General features: G+C 37.6%; 1 protein-coding gene across 1 annotated transcript; it reads left to right on the top strand.

Moving 5' to 3' along the window:
• Positions 1–6,545: 6,545 nt before the first annotated feature.
• On the top strand, positions 6,546–16,147 carry ppp5c (protein phosphatase 5, catalytic subunit). Its single transcript, XM_083525868.1, has 13 exons — positions 6,546–6,691; positions 9,294–9,535; positions 10,084–10,231; positions 10,314–10,435; positions 11,256–11,321; positions 11,456–11,554; positions 12,500–12,605; positions 12,691–12,833; positions 13,521–13,608; positions 13,708–13,748; positions 14,180–14,358; positions 14,932–15,013; positions 15,887–16,147. Exons 1-13 carry the CDS (start codon positions 6,625–6,627, stop codon positions 15,947–15,949), a joined length of 1,446 nt encoding a protein of 481 aa, XP_083381994.1. The 5' UTR covers positions 6,546–6,624; the 3' UTR covers positions 15,950–16,147.
• Positions 16,148–18,835: the final 2,688 nt, after the last annotated feature.

The raw sequence follows: 18,835 nt of genomic DNA on the forward strand, positions 1-18,835 counted from the left end.
GAAAATTAACTGGGCTCGCGGAATTCTGCACAATTCAATCCAACTAATTAAAGTATTTGCTATGGTTTCCCACATTGCCTGCCGCCACCAGCATCCTTGAGACACAGCCTTGATTCTGTCCTGCATTTCCTCCACCTTTGCTCTTACCACTGTCAAGACCAATTCTTCTTCTTTTTTTATTTGCTTTGGACCAGAACCGCAGAATTTCCACAACTCCACAACTCCACATAAAGTAGTGCACTTGCCTGAAATCTGTCAAAGATTTCTTGGTGCTGATTGCCCTTTTCATTTCCTTTTACATTTATTGGATTAGTGGACTCCATGAGATTCAGGGGTAGTCTGGCTTTTCCCCTTTATGCATGGCTATAATGGAAGCTGAAGTGTGTTCCTCCTGATGGGGCCCATTTCCAGGAACTCGATAGTCTCAACCATGTTTAAATATCCAAGCTGGCTTTACTATTAATTTTTCTTGCTGTTCTTTGAGGGTTTTTACCTGATTTCAATCATCCAGGAGTGTATAAACTGGTAGCACCACACTTTTTGGTCAATTCTGAGAACTTCTTTCTTCAAATTGTTTCTTCAATCCAACTTCGAGAGGGTTTATAGTCTGTCTCCTGCTGTATTGTGGGGCAAAAAAATATATAAATCATTACATTTATTATAATTTCATAATACTGTAAAAAAAAATTCCTTTACCTCAGTCTTTAAATAAGTCAAGTCCAAATAATGTGGAATTTTAAGTGCATGCATTTATTACATCTCACTTGGATTACTGTAATGCCCTTTTTTCAGAACTAGTGTTATTATCTCGAATTCACTGGGGTCCAGTATTGTACATACAATACTGTACATTTTATTGTACATAAAATTCTTACATTTATGGCATTTTATCCAGAGCGATTCACAACTGAGCAGTTGAGAGTTAAGGGCCTTAATCAAGAGCCCAGCAGTGGTGCTGGGATTTGACCTTCCAATGTCTTAACCACTGAGGTACCACTCCATTCTCCTGCTTACATTTAAGTCAATCCACGGTCTTGTTTCCTCTGAACTACTTTCATTTTCAATATTCCCACTCAATCACTTCGTTCTTCTGGGTGTAGACTAGTCTGTGTTTTGTCAATTATTGACAGACTGGTATTGATGGTTATGCTTTCTAAGTTGTCTATATGAAGTTTTGTGTACTTTGTTATGGATTTGATTGTTTGCACAATTTGATAAAACTGCTCCATGCATGTGCATTGGCTTTTGTTTTGGTCTGGGCAAATGTCCAAGTGTCCAAATGTCCAAGATTCACCGTCTGATTGGCATATATTGTTCTTTATCGTGAAGCATCCTTGAGATTAGAAGGGTGCTAAATAAATTAAACGTATTATTATTATTATTATTATTATTATTATTATTATTATTATTATTATTATTATTATTATCATCAAGGACCAGAGAAAATATACTGTGTCTTTAACAGTAAAATCTTATAACACATATTATTTCATTAATGAAATTTGTAACTTAATTTATTACTGCACTTCAGTACATTTTCCTGTTAAAATATCTGTACTTATTCAAAATATTTTCATTTTGGGAAACGTTTACTTTCCACTGCCATTTAGTGTGTAGTATTTACTTTTAACTCCACTACATTTTAGAAAAAAAAGCATGTAAAATCCGAACATATCGTGAAACCGCAATCATTGCAGTTCTGGTGAGGGTTTGCATGGAGTAAGGGTTATCTCACTGTGTAACAGTACAACATTTTCCCATTAATAATGTCTGATGCACTGAAGAATGATACAGTGAATTCTACAAATAACTAAAATGTAGCTTTTACAGATCAGTCATTTTAATTTTGACAATTAATAACATATAAAAAGCAAGTAATTTTGCTTAATTAGGAATTTTAAAGGAGCAGGACATTTGTATCTTTTACTTAAATACAAGAATGGTGTACTTCCTCCACCAGTGCTCTGTTGAGAGGAAACAGTATAACAACTGTCCTTATTAAATATTTTAATTGGGTAGCAGTGGATTTCAAGGTTTTTCCGCCAATTTTTCGAACACAAGCTGAGTTTAAAAGAGGCCGCAGAGCATCTTTTGTGAAGTTTACTTTGTCACACTAGAACTATTGCATCGCAAAAGAGACAAAGTTAGTTGTAAAATCAGCCTGAAAAGTGTCTTAATACAACCAAAATCAGTTTGACATGGAAATTAAAGAAAGCAGTATCTATGACAGCTGTGGACAGCTGCTGTAATAACCGGTAATGTTTAGGTTTATGCCAGTTGTCATGTATGGTATGTCTTTGTAGGCACTGTGTAGTCATGTGACAACTGTAGTATACTTGTACTCAGTTTTCACTGGCTTTATGTCACTGAACCATCCTGTATGTGGCCTTGAAATATTTCTGAAGTGCACCAATTTATTTTTAGCAAATGCACAGAAGAATGATCTACAGTGTTTATTTACAGTGTTTAGATGCACTATTGTATCACTTTTGGTTGTTACTATATTCAATATTAAAGTTCAAATCAAATGTATACAAAATGTCACATGATAAATTTGTGTAAATACACCAGTGGACATTTGGAATTCAGGATTTAGGGGATTTCAAGACATCACTGAGGTTTGAGGAAAATGCTGTAGTACATCGAAAACAGCTTGACAAAAATGTAAATAGGCCCTTCAGATATTATAAACACACTCTGTCTTTGTCCTATCTCTCCATTTAATTTTGAAAGTGTGTGCATGTGGGGGTATGTATGTGAGTGAGTGGCTGTGCGTGTGTTGGTGGTTGTACGTTATATGTGGGTGTGTGTTTGAAAGGAAAGGCTGCAGTGTTCACCAAGGTATGTAGGTATTCTGTAGTATTTTCCGCTATATCAAATTTCCATCCTTGCAGTCATGCTGAAACAGCCCTGGTGAACTTTTTTCAACTCACGGATTTACACACAGGCAGTACTTTTATACAGTACACTTACCCTGTATTCCTGTAGGATTCTGGAGAAAAGTGTTAATGGGTAGTAATAGCCAGGGTGAGTCATTGGAACAATCTCACAAACTCACGAAAACACAAATTGCGAGCAAAAAAACATCAAAATTATATGACAGGATGCCCCATAGCATCGAAACACAACACAGGGAACGAGGAAGGAAACTAGCAGAGAAAGTGTGTGTGTGTGTGTGTGTGTGTGTGTGTGTGTGTGTGTGTGTGTGTGTGTGTGTGTGTGTGTGAGGGGCGGAAGGGTGGGACCATACAAATCAAAGTCTATTTACTTAACCAGTGACTTCAGGTTTTTTTGGGGGGATATTTCTCTCATTGCCTATCTGAGTCCATTCCAAATGCATATGTGGTTGCAAAAAAATGCAAACTCTATACCCCCACTCCCCACCCTGGACCTCCAGCGGACCCTATGTAGTCATCTGCTCATTAATGACAAAGAGGAAGCTGCACCATTTCACTGCTTTCAAGCCTTTATCGCTCATGTTCCACCGCAGTTTAGGGAGTGCTGATAATGAAAACGTGAGGCTGTTGGGAGGGAAGCAAGCCAAAGTACCACACCCAAGCTTTCATGTAGCACTACAAACCACAGTCTATCACTTAAACACACACACAGGCATGATAACATGTTTGCTGGGACAGTGTATCTAGAATACCCCTTTGTTCAAGTATAGAGTGTGTGGCTCAAAAAAAAAGACAAGGTATGACCACTAAGAGTACCAAACATTAACCTGTACATTTTTTATATATTATAAACCAAGTTGAGTAAACTTGGAAAATGTTCACGCACAGCACCTAGTGAGTTAACAGAAATCACTGGTGCAAAGAAAACAAAAACACGCTGACTTGAGATAAATGTACTGTTCCATTAACTGAGGAACATTATTTGTTTTCATTAGCTTGCTAGATTTCTTAGCTAACTAGTTAGCTCATGTTTCTGTAATCCCTACTTGTCTTATCTTGAGTGTTAATTATAGCATGTAAAAGAAAGACAACAGGCAATGACAACTGAACACCAGAGTGATGGGATATGTTTAGCTAGTTTGCTAGCTAGCTAGTCTAGCTCACTAATGGTTTATGGTTTATATGGACATTTTGTATGTTCTTTGGCTCACATAATTTGATCATAAAATCATAACCGTGACACATACATTTTGTATATGATGAATTACACTCAGAACATGAAAGGAAATGAATATATTTTGTGGTATGATTTGAAAACTCTACAGGAAGAGTAGCAGTTAAAGCAGTTAAACAACTTACAACTTCAGATTATTAGACAAATTAGTCAAAAACTCAAAGGAATGTTGTGTAGTTATTCAAGGCAGGTTATAGTTTTATAAAAGTGACAGCAATATTATGAGCTATTATTATATTTAAAATCAGCCGATTCGAAGAATCAACCAATGAATTAATGTAAATGATTCAAAACAAGTTTGTTATTCACTTAAACCTTTCTCAGGCAAATACACTGTCTTGACCAAAACACCCCCTTTAACTTTGTCATATAGTGTCAGATGTTTATATAAGATTATGTGGCCACTGACATTTCCAAGGTCAAGGTGAGGGAAATGTCTGTTTTGTATCACATTTGCCTCTAGAATATTTGATAATTATTAATTATCTGCAAATTTTAACTGTCTAATATTATCATCAGATGCAGTAAAAACAAAAAAGGAATTAAGTTTGATAATGAATCATCAGCTGCATGACATTATTAATGCCAGACTAGTATTAAATCTTGTCTGGGAAACCAGCTGTTATATTTTAGTAATGTATAAACCATAAATACGTTTCTTTAAACCATCATCATCTTCATTATTATTATCAATCATCATCATCGTTATTAACCACTTGCAAGGCTAATTGGCACCTAGGGGCAATTTAGCTTAGCAAATACACCTACCATGTTTGTAGACAAAAGGAGGAATCTGGAGAACCCGGAGGGAACCCATACAAACTCCCCACAGGGAAAACATTACACAGCAATCCCACGCGTTCAGTAACCTAAGATCAGTATTGAACCATGAAACCTTGGATCCGTGAGTCTACCTTTCTACAGGTGAGCTGGAGTTTTAAAAAAAGTTCCACAAATTATGCATATAGAAAGACATATAAAAAAAAGTCCCATAGAAGTCATAGGTTAAGGTTTCTGTCACGGTACAATATGCCATATTTAAGTAGGAGGAATAATAATAATCTGATCTTTTGATTCTATGACGATTCTATGACTGTACACGCCTCGCTCCTTTTTTTTTCCCTATTTCCCTTTCATGTTGGCAAAACAACTTCCTGTGAGGGATTCTTTCCATTCAGTTCTTCTTTCCTGTCTCTCACCTGAATCAATGGTCCACTTTTTTTTACTTTCTATGAGGAATGAATGTGGTGGAGACTCATTTTTCTCACTGCGGTGAGCGAAAGTTCACTTGCACTTAAAAATAATGCCGGCTTCTGAAGCCATTTGATGAGGCTTGCTGAATCACTCCAGCATGGGATACCCCTAGTGAGTCAAAATTACAGGACCCCCTACCGACACACACACACACACACACACACACACACTTCCTTTCTGTTTGGATGACTGTCTCGCATTTATGCTGCTTTGAGTCATGTTATGGATCCACAGGAGGAAAGCTGAACAGTGTCTCACCTTCTCTGAGTAAACTTATTCACATAGTAAAATCTCTACTAATTAAGTCAAACCTACAAATCAGTTTTTTTGTGGGGGAAAGAAAAAAGAAAATAACATTTTAAAATCCACGCCTAGATCATTAGTCTTTGCAGATGTGACGCACAATAACCTCTACACAGCAGACATGAGTTTGTGAGGTTTTAATTTAAGGTTGTGTGATGTTTTTGACAAACACTAGATGAGGACAGTGTGTGTGTTTGTGTGTAAGATGGCAAGGCTGTTTGTGAGTAACACTGGACACCTGCACTACTTTGGCCCCTTTTAGCAGCTTTCACTGGGCCCAAACGTCTTTGTTTAATTTCCAAGAATGCCACATGGTGAGGGAAACTGTACAGAAAGTGTAAATAAAATGGAATTGCAGCCCAGATCAAAAGACCACATGTGAATAATAAAAAAAAACTAAATCAGTTAGGATTTGACAAAAGACATTTGAGTTAGCACATGTAGTTGGCCGGACCTATTATATGAATGTGGTTTAGATTTATTCTTAGTGATCAATGAAAACACAATGTAGAGATGCAGCGCCCCCTACAGACCTTGAGGAAATATTACAAGTATTATACGAAATATTAAGATTCAAAAACTTTCCTGTCGTATTAATTCAAAATTATTCAAAATATTTAATAAATCAATTTTAAATTAATTATTTTTTTATTTAATTTTTTTTATTATTATTATTATTTATTTGCTTATATAAAATTCATTAATTCATTGTTTGTTTATTATTTATTTGTTAGTTAGTTAGTTGGAGTTCCTTATGGGTTACTACTACCAATCATAATATATTATTAATAATAATTATAAATTTTATTTTTATTAATAATAGTATTTTTTTTTGAGCTTCTTATATCGCAGAAAACGAGGTGTCGCAAACTACCGTTTTTTACGACCATCGTTTGACTTTTGACGACCAGCGTGTCGGATTACGACAGTAAGAAAATGGCGGAGGAGGAGCGGAGTGCTGAAGCTGAGAAACTCAAGGAGAAGGCAAATAATTACTTTAAAGGTAAAGGTCAAACGCATGGCAGTCAAAAAGGAATGGCTGTTCCACCTTAACGCAGATCTGTGGCATTTTATGAGACGGAAAGTGTTTGTGTTCTCGGAATGCATGGCGCATGTGTCAGGCGGTATAGTTAGCCTTTGCTAGAGAATTCTGAAGTCACGATGCCGGTAGCGGAAATCCACCACGAGATCGCGGTGCTCTGTAACTCTCTTTAATATTAACTTGTCGTCAAACGGGTTTGACTTGTGTATTTGAATACCTAAGTTTGTAACGTGGTGGTGTTTATTAGCCAACGTGCTAACTAGCGTGACATGATGGAGACTGGTGCTGGGTTGCTAGTGTTCCAGTACTCAACTGGTTTCCTTTACATTATTCAGTATCTGTACTCTGAGACACACTGTGGATCAGCAGATTTTGCTTGCTGGCTTTACAGTAACAGACCAGTTCAAATTAAGAGTGTCTTTCATTCATTCATATTGCGAGGGCTTTCATTATAGCTTTATATCTTAGAATCATTCAAATATGCTTAAAACCCTTAACAAGCTTCCAAAATCTTCTGCCAAACCTTCTCTTACTGATTACTGTACAACCCTCATATTCACCGATCAGCCATAACATTAAAACCATCTGCTTGGTATTGTGTTGGTCTCCTTTGTGCTACCATTTGCACCTGGACCTTTATAGGGCCTCCTAAAGGTGGGCTGAGCAGCAGATCTTTTATCTTGTGACTTGCTGCCTCTATGAATAAGACTTATTTAATTCAGTTGAGCCACAAATTGGTGATCAGATTGAGATCCAGGGGGTGATAGATAGATAGATTTATAGAAAGTAAGAACTTTGTCATTGCATAGTACAGGTACACAGCAACGAAATGCAGTTTAGCCTCTACCAGAAGGAGCAATTGTGCAAAATGACAAGTGCAAATTAAATATGTAAGTATATGTACAGCATGTAAACATATGTACAGTGCATAAAGTCAGGGAAAAATGTGCAGACACTGTTGTAAAGGTACAACAAAAAGGTGATAAGGATATAGCATAAAGACATGTTTAAAAGCTGAATATACAAGTCCACTAAATATATATAAATATGTAAATGTGTGTATATATAGATGCAAATATATACAATAGTAGTGCAGATGTATGTACGGCACAATATGTGTAGAGAGGTATAAAAATTGCAATATGTACATTGTATGTGCAGTAGTACAGCAGTTGTATACAGTGTTGTGTATAGGAACAATGTTACTATGTCGGCGTGTAATTGGGCCGCACCATCGTAATATGCACATGAATGCCAGGACCAAAGGTTTCACTGCAGAACAATGTATAGAGCTTTGTGTCGACTCTGCCAGCTTGCTTACTGTAGTGCACCTTGTATCATCTTGTCCCCTTTTAAGTGATGAAACACACCTGGTCGTCCACATGAGTCATCTTGCCCTTTTTTTTTTTTTTTTTTAAAGTCACTCAGATCCTTAGACTTGCCCTTTTTTTTTTTCCGCTTTCAACAGATTAACTTTGAGATCCGACTGTCTTCTTGCAGTCTAATGGATCCTATTGTTTGACAGGTGCCACAATATAATAATCAACATTCCTCGTTTAACCAGCTGGCCTGATTAATGTTATGACTTGGTCCTGCTTTCTTTCAGTTTGTATCGATATGACGATTATTAACTCGTATAAGACTATAATCACACTCTTGATATCTCCCAAATGAAGATGGGTTCCCCTTTTGAGTCTGGTTCCTCTCAAGGTTTCTTCCTCATAACATCTAAGGGAGATTTTCTTTGCCACAGTCTCCCCCAGGCTGCTCATCAGGGATAAATACACACCATTCACCTTTTAACTCTTAAAATTCTGTAAAGCTGCTTTGAGACAATATCTGTTGTGAAAAGCACTATAGAAATAAACTTGACTTGACTTTTATCTTCGATGTAAAACGTGAAATTTTCTCGTGCTGCCTGTAATCACAGTGGTTTTCTGATAACTGAATCAGAAAATGATATCAAGTTTAATGGATCATTTGTTTGTGAAAGCTAATCAGAGTTTCTGCCTGTTCTCTCAAACTTTGTTACTTTGACAATTTTGCCCCTTATGTAAACAGCTAAGTTTCTATTCAGCACGTTGTGGTAAAAAAAAAAAATTGCATTGACTCGGGTTACAGCATCTGATTACATTAAAGGTCTTTACCTCCTACTTTTCAAGAAGGTTGTGTTTATTTTACGGTTTTGAAATGACAGAGTTCTGCGCACCAGCTGTTGTAGATCACCTGATGTAGATCACAAATGAATGTCCTCACAGTAACCAAGCAAAGCAAGTTTATCGCAACTAACTAGTTAACCAGGTAAAAGGTTTGGATGACATGCAGTATGTAATGGGACAGACTGGTGTCAGCCCAGCTGTTATTATTGATGAGATTTACTGCCCCACAAGTATGTGTCCATCATCAAAACCTGGTTCCATTAGTTTGCACTTTGTTCTGCACCAAATGTTTATTGTGTCAATAACAAAAGCATCTTGTTCCATCCGCATACTGTAATGTCTTTTGAAAGAAAGGTGACTCCAAACAGGCAGATTGTGATTCATTCTTTGGCTCTTCTTTCCAGAAAAAGACTACGAGAATGCAATCAAGTATTACACGGAGGCGCTGGAGCTGAATCCGTCCAATGCCATTTACTATAGTAACCGGAGCCTGGCGTACCTGCGCACCGAGTGCTATGGCTATGCCCTGGCAGATGCCACCCGTGCCCTGGAGATCGACAAGAACTACATCAAGGGCTATTACCGGCGTGCCACTTCTAACATGGCACTGGGCAAATTCAAGGCGGCGCTTAAAGATTATGAAACGGTATGTTTTTCAAATCTTTCAGATGATACCCTAAAATGTGTGTGTATATATGTGTGTGTGTGTGTGTGTGTGTGTGTGTGTGTGTGTGTGTGTGTGTGTGTATATATAGTGGAAGACCACACATAGTCACAGAGCGAGGTCATTAAGGCATATAGTGTGCAAAAGTCACTGAGGATTTGAAAAAGGAAAATAATATGAATTGAAAAAGTAGTGTTAAAAGCATAGATTTTAATATTTACTCTGTATAGAGTCACAACATTTACTTTGTCTGTCTCAGGGCCATGTAGTAAATACATGTGTAAGGCACAAGATTTAAAAAAAATATATATTTCTACAGGTGCAAGCTGTGTGTCGATTTAAATTGATTTGTGATAGGGCACGATTTGCATATATTCACTATATATGATTCAGTCCTCCAGCTGTTTTACCTTATACTCATGTATTCAATAAAGATATTTTGCTTAAAGTCATATAAAGTGTTTGAGCAACGATGTACTGTTTCTCAAAACTTGCACTCTTGCATTTGCTCCCCTCTTTGTCGAGAACAGGTAGTGAGGGTGCGACCCAACGATAAGGACGCCAAGATGAAATATCAAGAGTGCAACAAGATCGTAAAGCAGAAGGCCTTCGAGAGAGCCATCGCTAGTGATGAACTGAAGCGATCAGTAGTGGATTCATTAGACATCGAGAACATGAGTAAGCAGTAGGTGCAGAATGTGTGTGAGAAACATGCATACTTTTATCATATTTTGGTATAAATGCTCTATTTTCTTGTCAGCAATTGAGGATGAGTATGTAGGCCCTAAACTGGAAGATGGTAAGGTCACGCTGAAGTTCATGCAGGAGCTGATGGAGTGGTTTAAGGACCAGAAGAAACTGCACAGGAAGTGTGCTTACCAGGTAAAACCTCACAACTTGAGGCAGGATCAAGTTCTTAATTTGCTGTTCCTATTTTAAATAGTATGACCATTTTGCTGTCACATACACTATATTGCTAAAAGTATTGGGTCACCTGTTCATTCCACATTTAGTCCCAATTTGCTCTTCTAATTCCCGCAACTCTTCAGAGAAGATTTTGGAGTGTGCTTATGGATATATGTGTTTATCAGCCACAGGGGTATTATGAAAGGCAGGTACTGATGCAGGTGAGGAGGCCTGGGGTGCAGTCAGTCTTCCAAATCATCCCAGATGTGTTCAGTAGGGATGAGATCAGAGCTCTACAGCAGGCCACTCAAGATCTTACTTTTCAAAGCATATAATCCAGATCTTCAAGGAGCTCATTTTGTGCACAGGGGCATTGCCACGCTGGAACAGGTTTTGGGTTTCCAAGTTCAAGTGAATGCAACATTTTATTAAAGTGAACTAAAGATGTCTGGTAAAATTGAGTGCCTCCAGATTTGTGGTAAGAGTTTGGAAAAGAACCACATATAGCAGGAAAGGTGACCAAATGCTTTTGGCAATATAGTGTATATACTGTAAATTGTATACATTATGGTACTGTTAATTGCTCTCTTTTGCTAAATAGTGTACTGTCATTTTTTTATTATAATAATCAGTTTAGATCAGCTCACAAAACTTCTGCTTTGCTGTCGAAATTGCGCAAACACACTACCTTTGGTAAATGAATAGTTCAGACTTGAATAACAACAGCTCAAGCTTTTGCAGCACTGCTTCAAGATTAACGAACACCAAGACTAATCGACTCCTCACTCCTTTTCAGATCCTGGTTCAAGTAAAAGATGTTTTATCCAAATTACCCAGTCTTGTTGAAATTACGTTAAAAGAGGTAAGAAATGAACAGAACACTAAAGGTTTGGCATGAGTGTTTTTGTGATTAGGTCTAAAATGTTTTCTTTGTTACTTACAAGTATATTCACGAATGACTTAATATGGTGGCTGTTTTCTTTTTACCTCTTCAAGACAGAGAAAATAACTATTTGTGGAGACACGCACGGCCAATACTACGACCTCCTTAACATTTTTGAACTGAACGGCTTACCATCTCCGACCAGTCCATACGTATCCTTTAAGTTCATTCTCAAAGCATGAAATGTAAATGCTTGTTCCATTTATTTAGGACTAGTGCGCAAGATCTGAAGTCGGGGGGTGGTTGGTTGAGTGGATCCTATTCAGAAGCAGCGTTTAATATTTGAAGTGACAATTGGAGTAGGTGGAGGAGCTCTGTCCAGTGCTGGTTTAGTCTACGTTATTTAATACATCTAAAAACGTCCGTGTCCACACTATCATTCTTTCAGTCGTTTTCCAGAAGTTGCTCATCCACACCGCGCCATTTCCCCCTGCTGTTGAAGAAAAAACACGATTACGTGGCATAAAAGGCTATTATTATTTTGTTGTTTTTTTCCCCCAAAAGCCTCCGTTTTCACAGTGTGCACTGCAAACCAAAATGGTGTCTTCAAATGTATTTACTTTGGAGAGCGGTTTTAAATACCTACTTTTTCGTTCACTGAAAACGCAGTGTGTATGGAGGGGGGAAGGGGGGGGGGGGGGGGGGCTTTTACAAAAGAAAACGTTAGTGTGGATACCGCGTGACCAAGATTTTATTTATACCATTGGTAATGCTGGGAATCAGATCCAACCAGAATGTGGATTGAGGAATTGATTTAAGAGGAACTACAGGATCTTTCTAGAACCCTATACTGTTCTCTCTAGGCAGGAAAAGTGTCTGCAGACAATTTGTACTAGCGATTTCCTCGAGGCGTTCATGTGATTTACAGGTGAACAGCATGCTTCCCCACTACAGCACTACGCAATCTAAAGATATAGCTAGTGCACTTAGTTTAAAATAGTGTGGCTCACATTGTAGCCTGAGACTAGTAGCTGAACTACATGCACTTGTGCCTTTTCTGGGGAATTAATAAAACATTATGTTCGCTTGTGTACTGCGGTCCTGATGTATTTCACACCCTGCTTATCGCGTTAAGAAATCTTAACCACAAGCTGCAGCTGTTCAACGGTGACTTTGTGGACCGTGGTTCTTTCTCAGTGGAGGTCATTCTCACGCTCTTCGGCTTCAAGCTCCTTTACCCAGACCACTTCCACCTACTCAGAGGTGTGCACCTGCCATCAGCATTTCACATTACCATGCATGCACATATTTATTCAGAGTAAGCGAGTAACCTCCAATTCCTCCCTAGGTAATCACGAAACAGACAACATGAATCAGATGTACGGCTTCGAAGGTGAGGTCAAAGCCAAGTACACGGCGCAGATGTTCCAGCTGTTCAGTGAGGTCTTTCAGTGGCTTCCCCTCGCACAGTGCATCAACAACAAAGTGCTGGTGAGCAACCTTTCGTGTGCATTTTATGATAGTCCATGGATCAACCGAACATGGAATTCTTTATGGATGGACTGTGATTAGTTTAATGTCTCACTTAAACTGTGGAGAAATCAAAGGTCAAAGGTTCAAGCCCAGTCTCTGCTAAGTTGCCACTATTGGGCACTTTAGCAAGGCCCTTAACCCTCTCTGTTACAGGGGCGCTCAATCATAGCCAACCTTTCCTGACCCCATCTTTCTAACAAGCAGGGAAATTTGAGGGGTGTACTTATTTATGTGAGATACTGTATATGTAACAAGTAACAGCCTCTTTATTTTTCATTTAATACCTAGAGGTTATTTGGATTAGTCAGTTCAGTTACTGTATGCTTTAGGGAGGAAACCGGAGAACACTGAGAAAACCCACATGGGGATATAATGATCAATCCTAAAACAATATCTTACAAAAAGCATCCTTTTATTTGATTTTGAACTGTGACTGTGCACCTCAGCGTGCCGTAGGGCAAAAGAAAATAGATAGAAACGAAAATAGAGAAAGATCTTGCTGTGACCCAAACAGAATCCCTGGTCCTGATCTGAACACTGGCAGTGTATAAATTCTGACTGAAATGAAGGTGTAGAAAAATCTATGAGTAACATCTGTATTTTGTTATTGTGGTTAATTGACTTTGTGTCTTGCATGTGTTTTAGGTAATGCACGGAGGACTGTTTAGTGAAGATGGCGTGACCTTAGATGACCTTCGAAAGATTGAAAGAAACAGACAGCCTCCAGATTCAGGTAGGAAACTCCTTTTGTACGAGTTCAAACTATTGTATTGTGTTTTTTGTTTTGTTTTTTTTGCCCACTACTAATTGATCACCTCTTTCAACTGTTCAGGTGCAATGTGCGATCTCCTGTGGTCAGATCCTCAGCCGCAGGTGAGTTTGCGTTCCAATTTTAAAACCATGTCTGTTAAAATATTAAAATGGCTTGTGGGATATAGTTTTTCCTCTCCTTTATGTTGTCTAATAAAACTATCCATATTACCAGTTTTATGCTTCTGTCCAAAATTAATATTAAGAATAATCTGTTAAACAGTATGCTAATATTCTAATTATTAATAAATACAGATGTAATAGGAAATTATTTAAAATGTAAGCACTTTATGTAATAAGTGATTATTTAGTTTTTAGCATTTAGCATTTGTTGCTTGAAAGCTGTTTCGTTGGACGATTATATAAAAAGATGATGCCATATAAATATATGAAGTTTCTTTAGAGATATTCGAGTGACACAATGCTATGACAGAAGGAATTTCACAGCGTCATTGGTTGCACAAGTTGAAGGTTTGTTCCAAAATGTGTTTTAGAACGGTCGGTCTATCAGTAAGCGTGGCGTGAGCTGTCAGTTCGGGCCCGACGTAACGGAACGTTTCCTAGAACAGAACAAGCTGCAGTACATCGTGCGCAGTCACGAGGTGAAGGCTGAGGGCTATGAGGTCACTCACTCAGGGAAGTGCATCACGGTGTTCTCCGCACCCAATTACTGGTATAGTATTTGTCTATTTATTTTTCCTTAACGTACAAATTTCCTGCTGCCTCTTACATTCGTCATCGTTCACATTCCTTTATTTGTAATAAATAATCTGTAATAATCTGTGTTGTTTCGAAACAAGTAGTGATGCATATAACCACATTTCTTAAGGGCTTTGTTCAAGGGCCCCCCAAGAGTGGTTTGGTTTGAACCCCCAACCACTTCTGCTCTTATTATCCTCACATTATTCATTAATTCAAGTTTTTATTTTAAGTTTATATTTTAAGTTTTGCTATATGGTGTACACTTTCTATGATTGTAAGTCTTTGGTGTCTCACCAGTGTTGTGGAAAAAAGAGAAGGTTAGTTAATGAAAATGCATTATAATGACCATTGGCCTCGTCAGGGTTGGATCATGTAATAATGGCAGGCTGGATTAAGTTTCTTTTAAAATTTGTCTGCTTTACATTATTCAAGAAATATCAGGAACATCAGTTTTTCAATACTTAAGAGAGTGTGCACGTGCACATGTCAAAGATTTGTTTAGGAGAATTATTGTGATGTAATGCATCGTTCTTTCTGCCTGTAGTGACCAAATGGGTAACAAGGGAGCCTACATTCACCTCAGGGGATCTGACCTCAAGCCTGAATTCCACCAGTTCACTGCTGTGGTTAGTATTTTCACTCTTAACCACACTGTACAGTCGAAAAAGTGGAATAAATATCAATTATTAGACATGTTTTTGATTTTGTATGTATTATAGTCACTTGGTCATCTAGGGTAGGTCCCATTGGATAATTCAATAGCTTTTCGGGGTAAGTGTACATGTAAACATTGTCATATGTGCAAATTGATGTAAATGATCGAGTCGTTTGGTGTAGCAGCTTATCTGTTTTTTTTTTTTTTTTTGTACAGAAATTTTCCTCACCACTGCATTAAACTGATCATTCAGGGCAAGGTGCTTTGAGTGCAGTGTATTTGTTCGACCATGGATTTAGATCAGACAAGGCTTTCAAAATTCTAATTCCCAATACAATGACTGCTTTCTCAGATTTCATGCTTTGTAGCCAGTAAATTTGTGTTGTGGAAAAGCAATAGACGATCGTTCTGTGAATCAACCAGTAGGTGGTGCTAAAACACTGTCATACAATTTACAGACTATAACCCACAAAAAATCCCCAAAATGATTATTAACGATGTGGTGGTTGTTGTTTTAAAAAAGGCCATAGATGCAAGTTCCTCCTCCTCTTTCCTTTTTCTTCTTCTTCTTCTTATTGTTGTTAACTGTTTATCTGATGTGTAATTTGGTGTTGGAGGATTAGAATGATGTTTAATGTTTACTGCTTTCTGTAAATTTACTATAGATAATTAACAATACTCAAACGATGGCTGTGTAGCCCATATATGATATATATTTATCAATATCTAATTGCTCTTTGTTTTCCCTTTGTTTTATTCACTTGCAAGACATGTACCATATTACTCAAAGACTTAGAACTGCGATATACTTAAATGACTAACTCTGTTTTCTCTGTCTCCACAGCCTCATCCAAATGTTAAACCCATGGCATATGCCAACTCGCTGTTGCAGATGGGAATGATGTAGAGGCTCCAGTCATCTCTTAGCAGCTGTTACTCTCTCAAGTCCACATCAGTCCCTTCAGACACGTCACACTTGTCATTCCTTTTTTTCCCCACAAGCCATTGGTCTTCAAACGCACACAAGCACTCAGTGATCAGGTGCTTCTTGGTTTAGCCGGGAAACGAACTCTCGAGTGCGCCTAGCGTAAAAAAAAAAAAACAAGACCTCTCTCTTTTTTTCCCTCCATTTTTTTCATAGGTGTAAATCTGTTAGGATTTTAATCCAGTATTAGCAGCTGATTTCTGAGCTATAAAACACAAAATGCTGGATTGTACCAAAGACCTGGGGTCAGGCGAAGCAAACGGCTTGGAGCAAGATGGCTGAGGGTATATTTTATTTTTCACCCCGCCATTAGAAAGAAATCAACGAGCCGCTTGATGCATTAAGATCCTAAATTAGGAAACAGAATATAAAAAGTCATCCCGTGAAATCAAGTCTTCATTCGTCTTTTTTTTTTATTTATTTTTTTTTTATTTGGGAGGGACAACAATGTGTGTTTCTGTGATTCTGTAGCAGTAAAATCACCCTGTGCTACTTGGCTTTTTGTAATCAACTGCCTTCATGTGTAGGTTTCTCCCTTTCGGTATTGTAGATTGAGCTGGGTTCATTTGTACTGAAGCTTTCGTCTATCGTATAAATGGGATCAATGAGGCGACTGTAAATCATGCACCACTCACACTAATGTCTACTTCCTGTAGTAATATGTGTAACTCGACGCATATTCTTCAGTATTGTGAAGCTCCTCCACTGTCACTTGTACTCTGATCTTTTGGCAGCAGCACCAACACGTGTTTTCGTCCTCCCAGCTCCCTTGACTGAAGTGCACTGGAGATAGCTGTAGTCCCACATCTACTTCCCCACCCCATTGTACGATTGTTTAGCTGAATCCACCCCCCCTCTCCCGCTAGTGTGGATTTGTGACAGAACATGACTGATGTTTAGAAATCTTGAAACGCACAGCAGCCATATCCCATGCCCTTGACTTTTTAGATGGTTATATACACAAATGTGTATGTATATACAGTATATACTGTAACAATAAGAAAAAAATCCCTGTGTACATGTTTGGAAAAAAATATTGAATAAAAAAAAAAAAAAGATCCATTCTAGTAATGCAGTATGTTTTATTGCAAACCTCTTGGGTTTGTGTCGTGTTTTTCATTCATATAGTACAGTGTGTTTGCAGACCATTTTTGGATGCGCGCTATTGCTTTATATGCTTTAAAGTTTTAGTTTTACATGGGTTGAATTAACGTTTTCGGGCATTATAACTCGCTGCCAAAGCAATTTTTTTTTTTGTTTGTTTGTTTTTTGTTTTTTTGTTTTTTTGTTTTTTTTTAATATAGTTTTTTAAAGTACTCATAGTATAATCTTAAATGGTACAGAATCAGTTGGATAGCAAAAGCCATGTTGTAGTTTGTAGGTGTGACCACCAGATGGGGGACTTTCCCCCCCCAATAATATGAAGCTAGGTGCTTTTGAAAGATGAGCTATAACATGAACCTAGATTATTATAAACATTACATTTTGACAAATCCACTGATTTTTTATTGTTTTACTTCTGTTGATCAGGATTGCTTTTTTAAGTTAATTTTTTTTTGTTTTTGAAACAATGATAGTGTTTTATTTGTATATGTAGTTAAATGAATCTAATTGCAATGTGCAGTACCGTGCGAAAGCTATAGGCCACAACCAGCGTTGTAATTCAGTGGCCCTGCTGATGCAAAAGTATAATTTTTTCTGTCCAAGTCTGCAATCTTTGTCATATTTACTAGAAATGATGTGACTGAAAGTGTCTCTTACTAGCAAGCTTTCACTGAGTTAAACGTGTATGTAATGCTCAAGCCTGTCTTTCACAAACCTTTTATAATAGATCCTTTCCACAGCAGTCATTTGGATGTGAAATAGTAGAAGAAATTTCATTTCATTTAGGTTCTACTTTTTTTTTTTTTTCTTTTTATTAGAGCCTGGATCCTGCTATTGCGATGATCAAACTAAATACTTGCCACTTAAACTTATAAAACTTATCCAACATATAACATATTTTTTTTTAAATACTGCATATAAATTTTATGTATTTTCTGCTTGTGTTCTATAAACAGCCTGGGAAATAAGGCTGTGGTCATTTAACCATTGCTGATAAGAAATCTAATGGTGGCCTAAGACTTTTGCTTATTACAGTGTATTTAATATACAGTACAAGCTACAAATGACTTGTTCTAGGTATAAGTAGTGTTTTTGGTTTGTGTTCCGTTGCATTTTCAGTGTAGGCTTGTTAAACAAAAGGCTGTGATGTAACAAAAGTCCTATTACTTGTATGCAATGTCTGTACCAGATTGTTTTTTCCATAGGTTATTTGTTAAATTGAATAGTATTTATTTATTTATTTTGTCTAATCAAGCACTCCTGATGTCATCCGTTTGTGCGTTCCTCACGGGCGGTGTCTTTTCATGAGCATTTTATAAACTGCTTAATGACAATAGGAGACATTGTGGCTGACTGGACATCTGATGTGTAAGACGGTTCCCTGGGGGATTCTCACCCCAGGCCATATGTATACAGACGCGTGGGGCCTCCTGAAAACAATAAGAATGCCATGCGTCACGATGCTATCCTCCTTTATTCCAGCCCCATGATAATCTCTATCTAAACAGCTTTTCATACTCTGACCCCTGACCTTGACAGCAACCACAGATTTACCCCCCAACTTACTGCATATATTACCACTGTCACTCAAAATACTAGTAACCATGCTGGTTTCATTAGAGAAGGAGAGACTAATTGACCTTCGAGAATGTAAGCCTGTGCTGGATCTAAAGATTAGGTTTGCTAAATCGTCTTATGTTCTTT

This window comes from Silurus aristotelis (genome assembly GCF_946808225.1).
Source record: "Silurus aristotelis genome assembly, chromosome: 22".
NCBI classification, from domain to species: Eukaryota; Metazoa; Chordata; class Actinopteri; order Siluriformes; family Siluridae; genus Silurus; species Silurus aristotelis.

Coding starts and splice junctions, on each gene's coding strand:
- ppp5c (XM_083525868.1), top strand. CDS start 6,625: ATGGCGGAGGAGGAGCGGAGTGCTGAAGCTGAGAAACTCAAGGAGAAG. Junction 10,232..10,313: donor ATTAGACATCGAGAACATGA/GTAAGCAGTAGG, acceptor TTTTCTTGTCAG/CAATTGAGGATGAGTATGTA. Junction 12,606..12,690: donor CCACTTCCACCTACTCAGAG/GTGTGCACCTGC, acceptor ATTCCTCCCTAG/GTAATCACGAAACAGACAAC.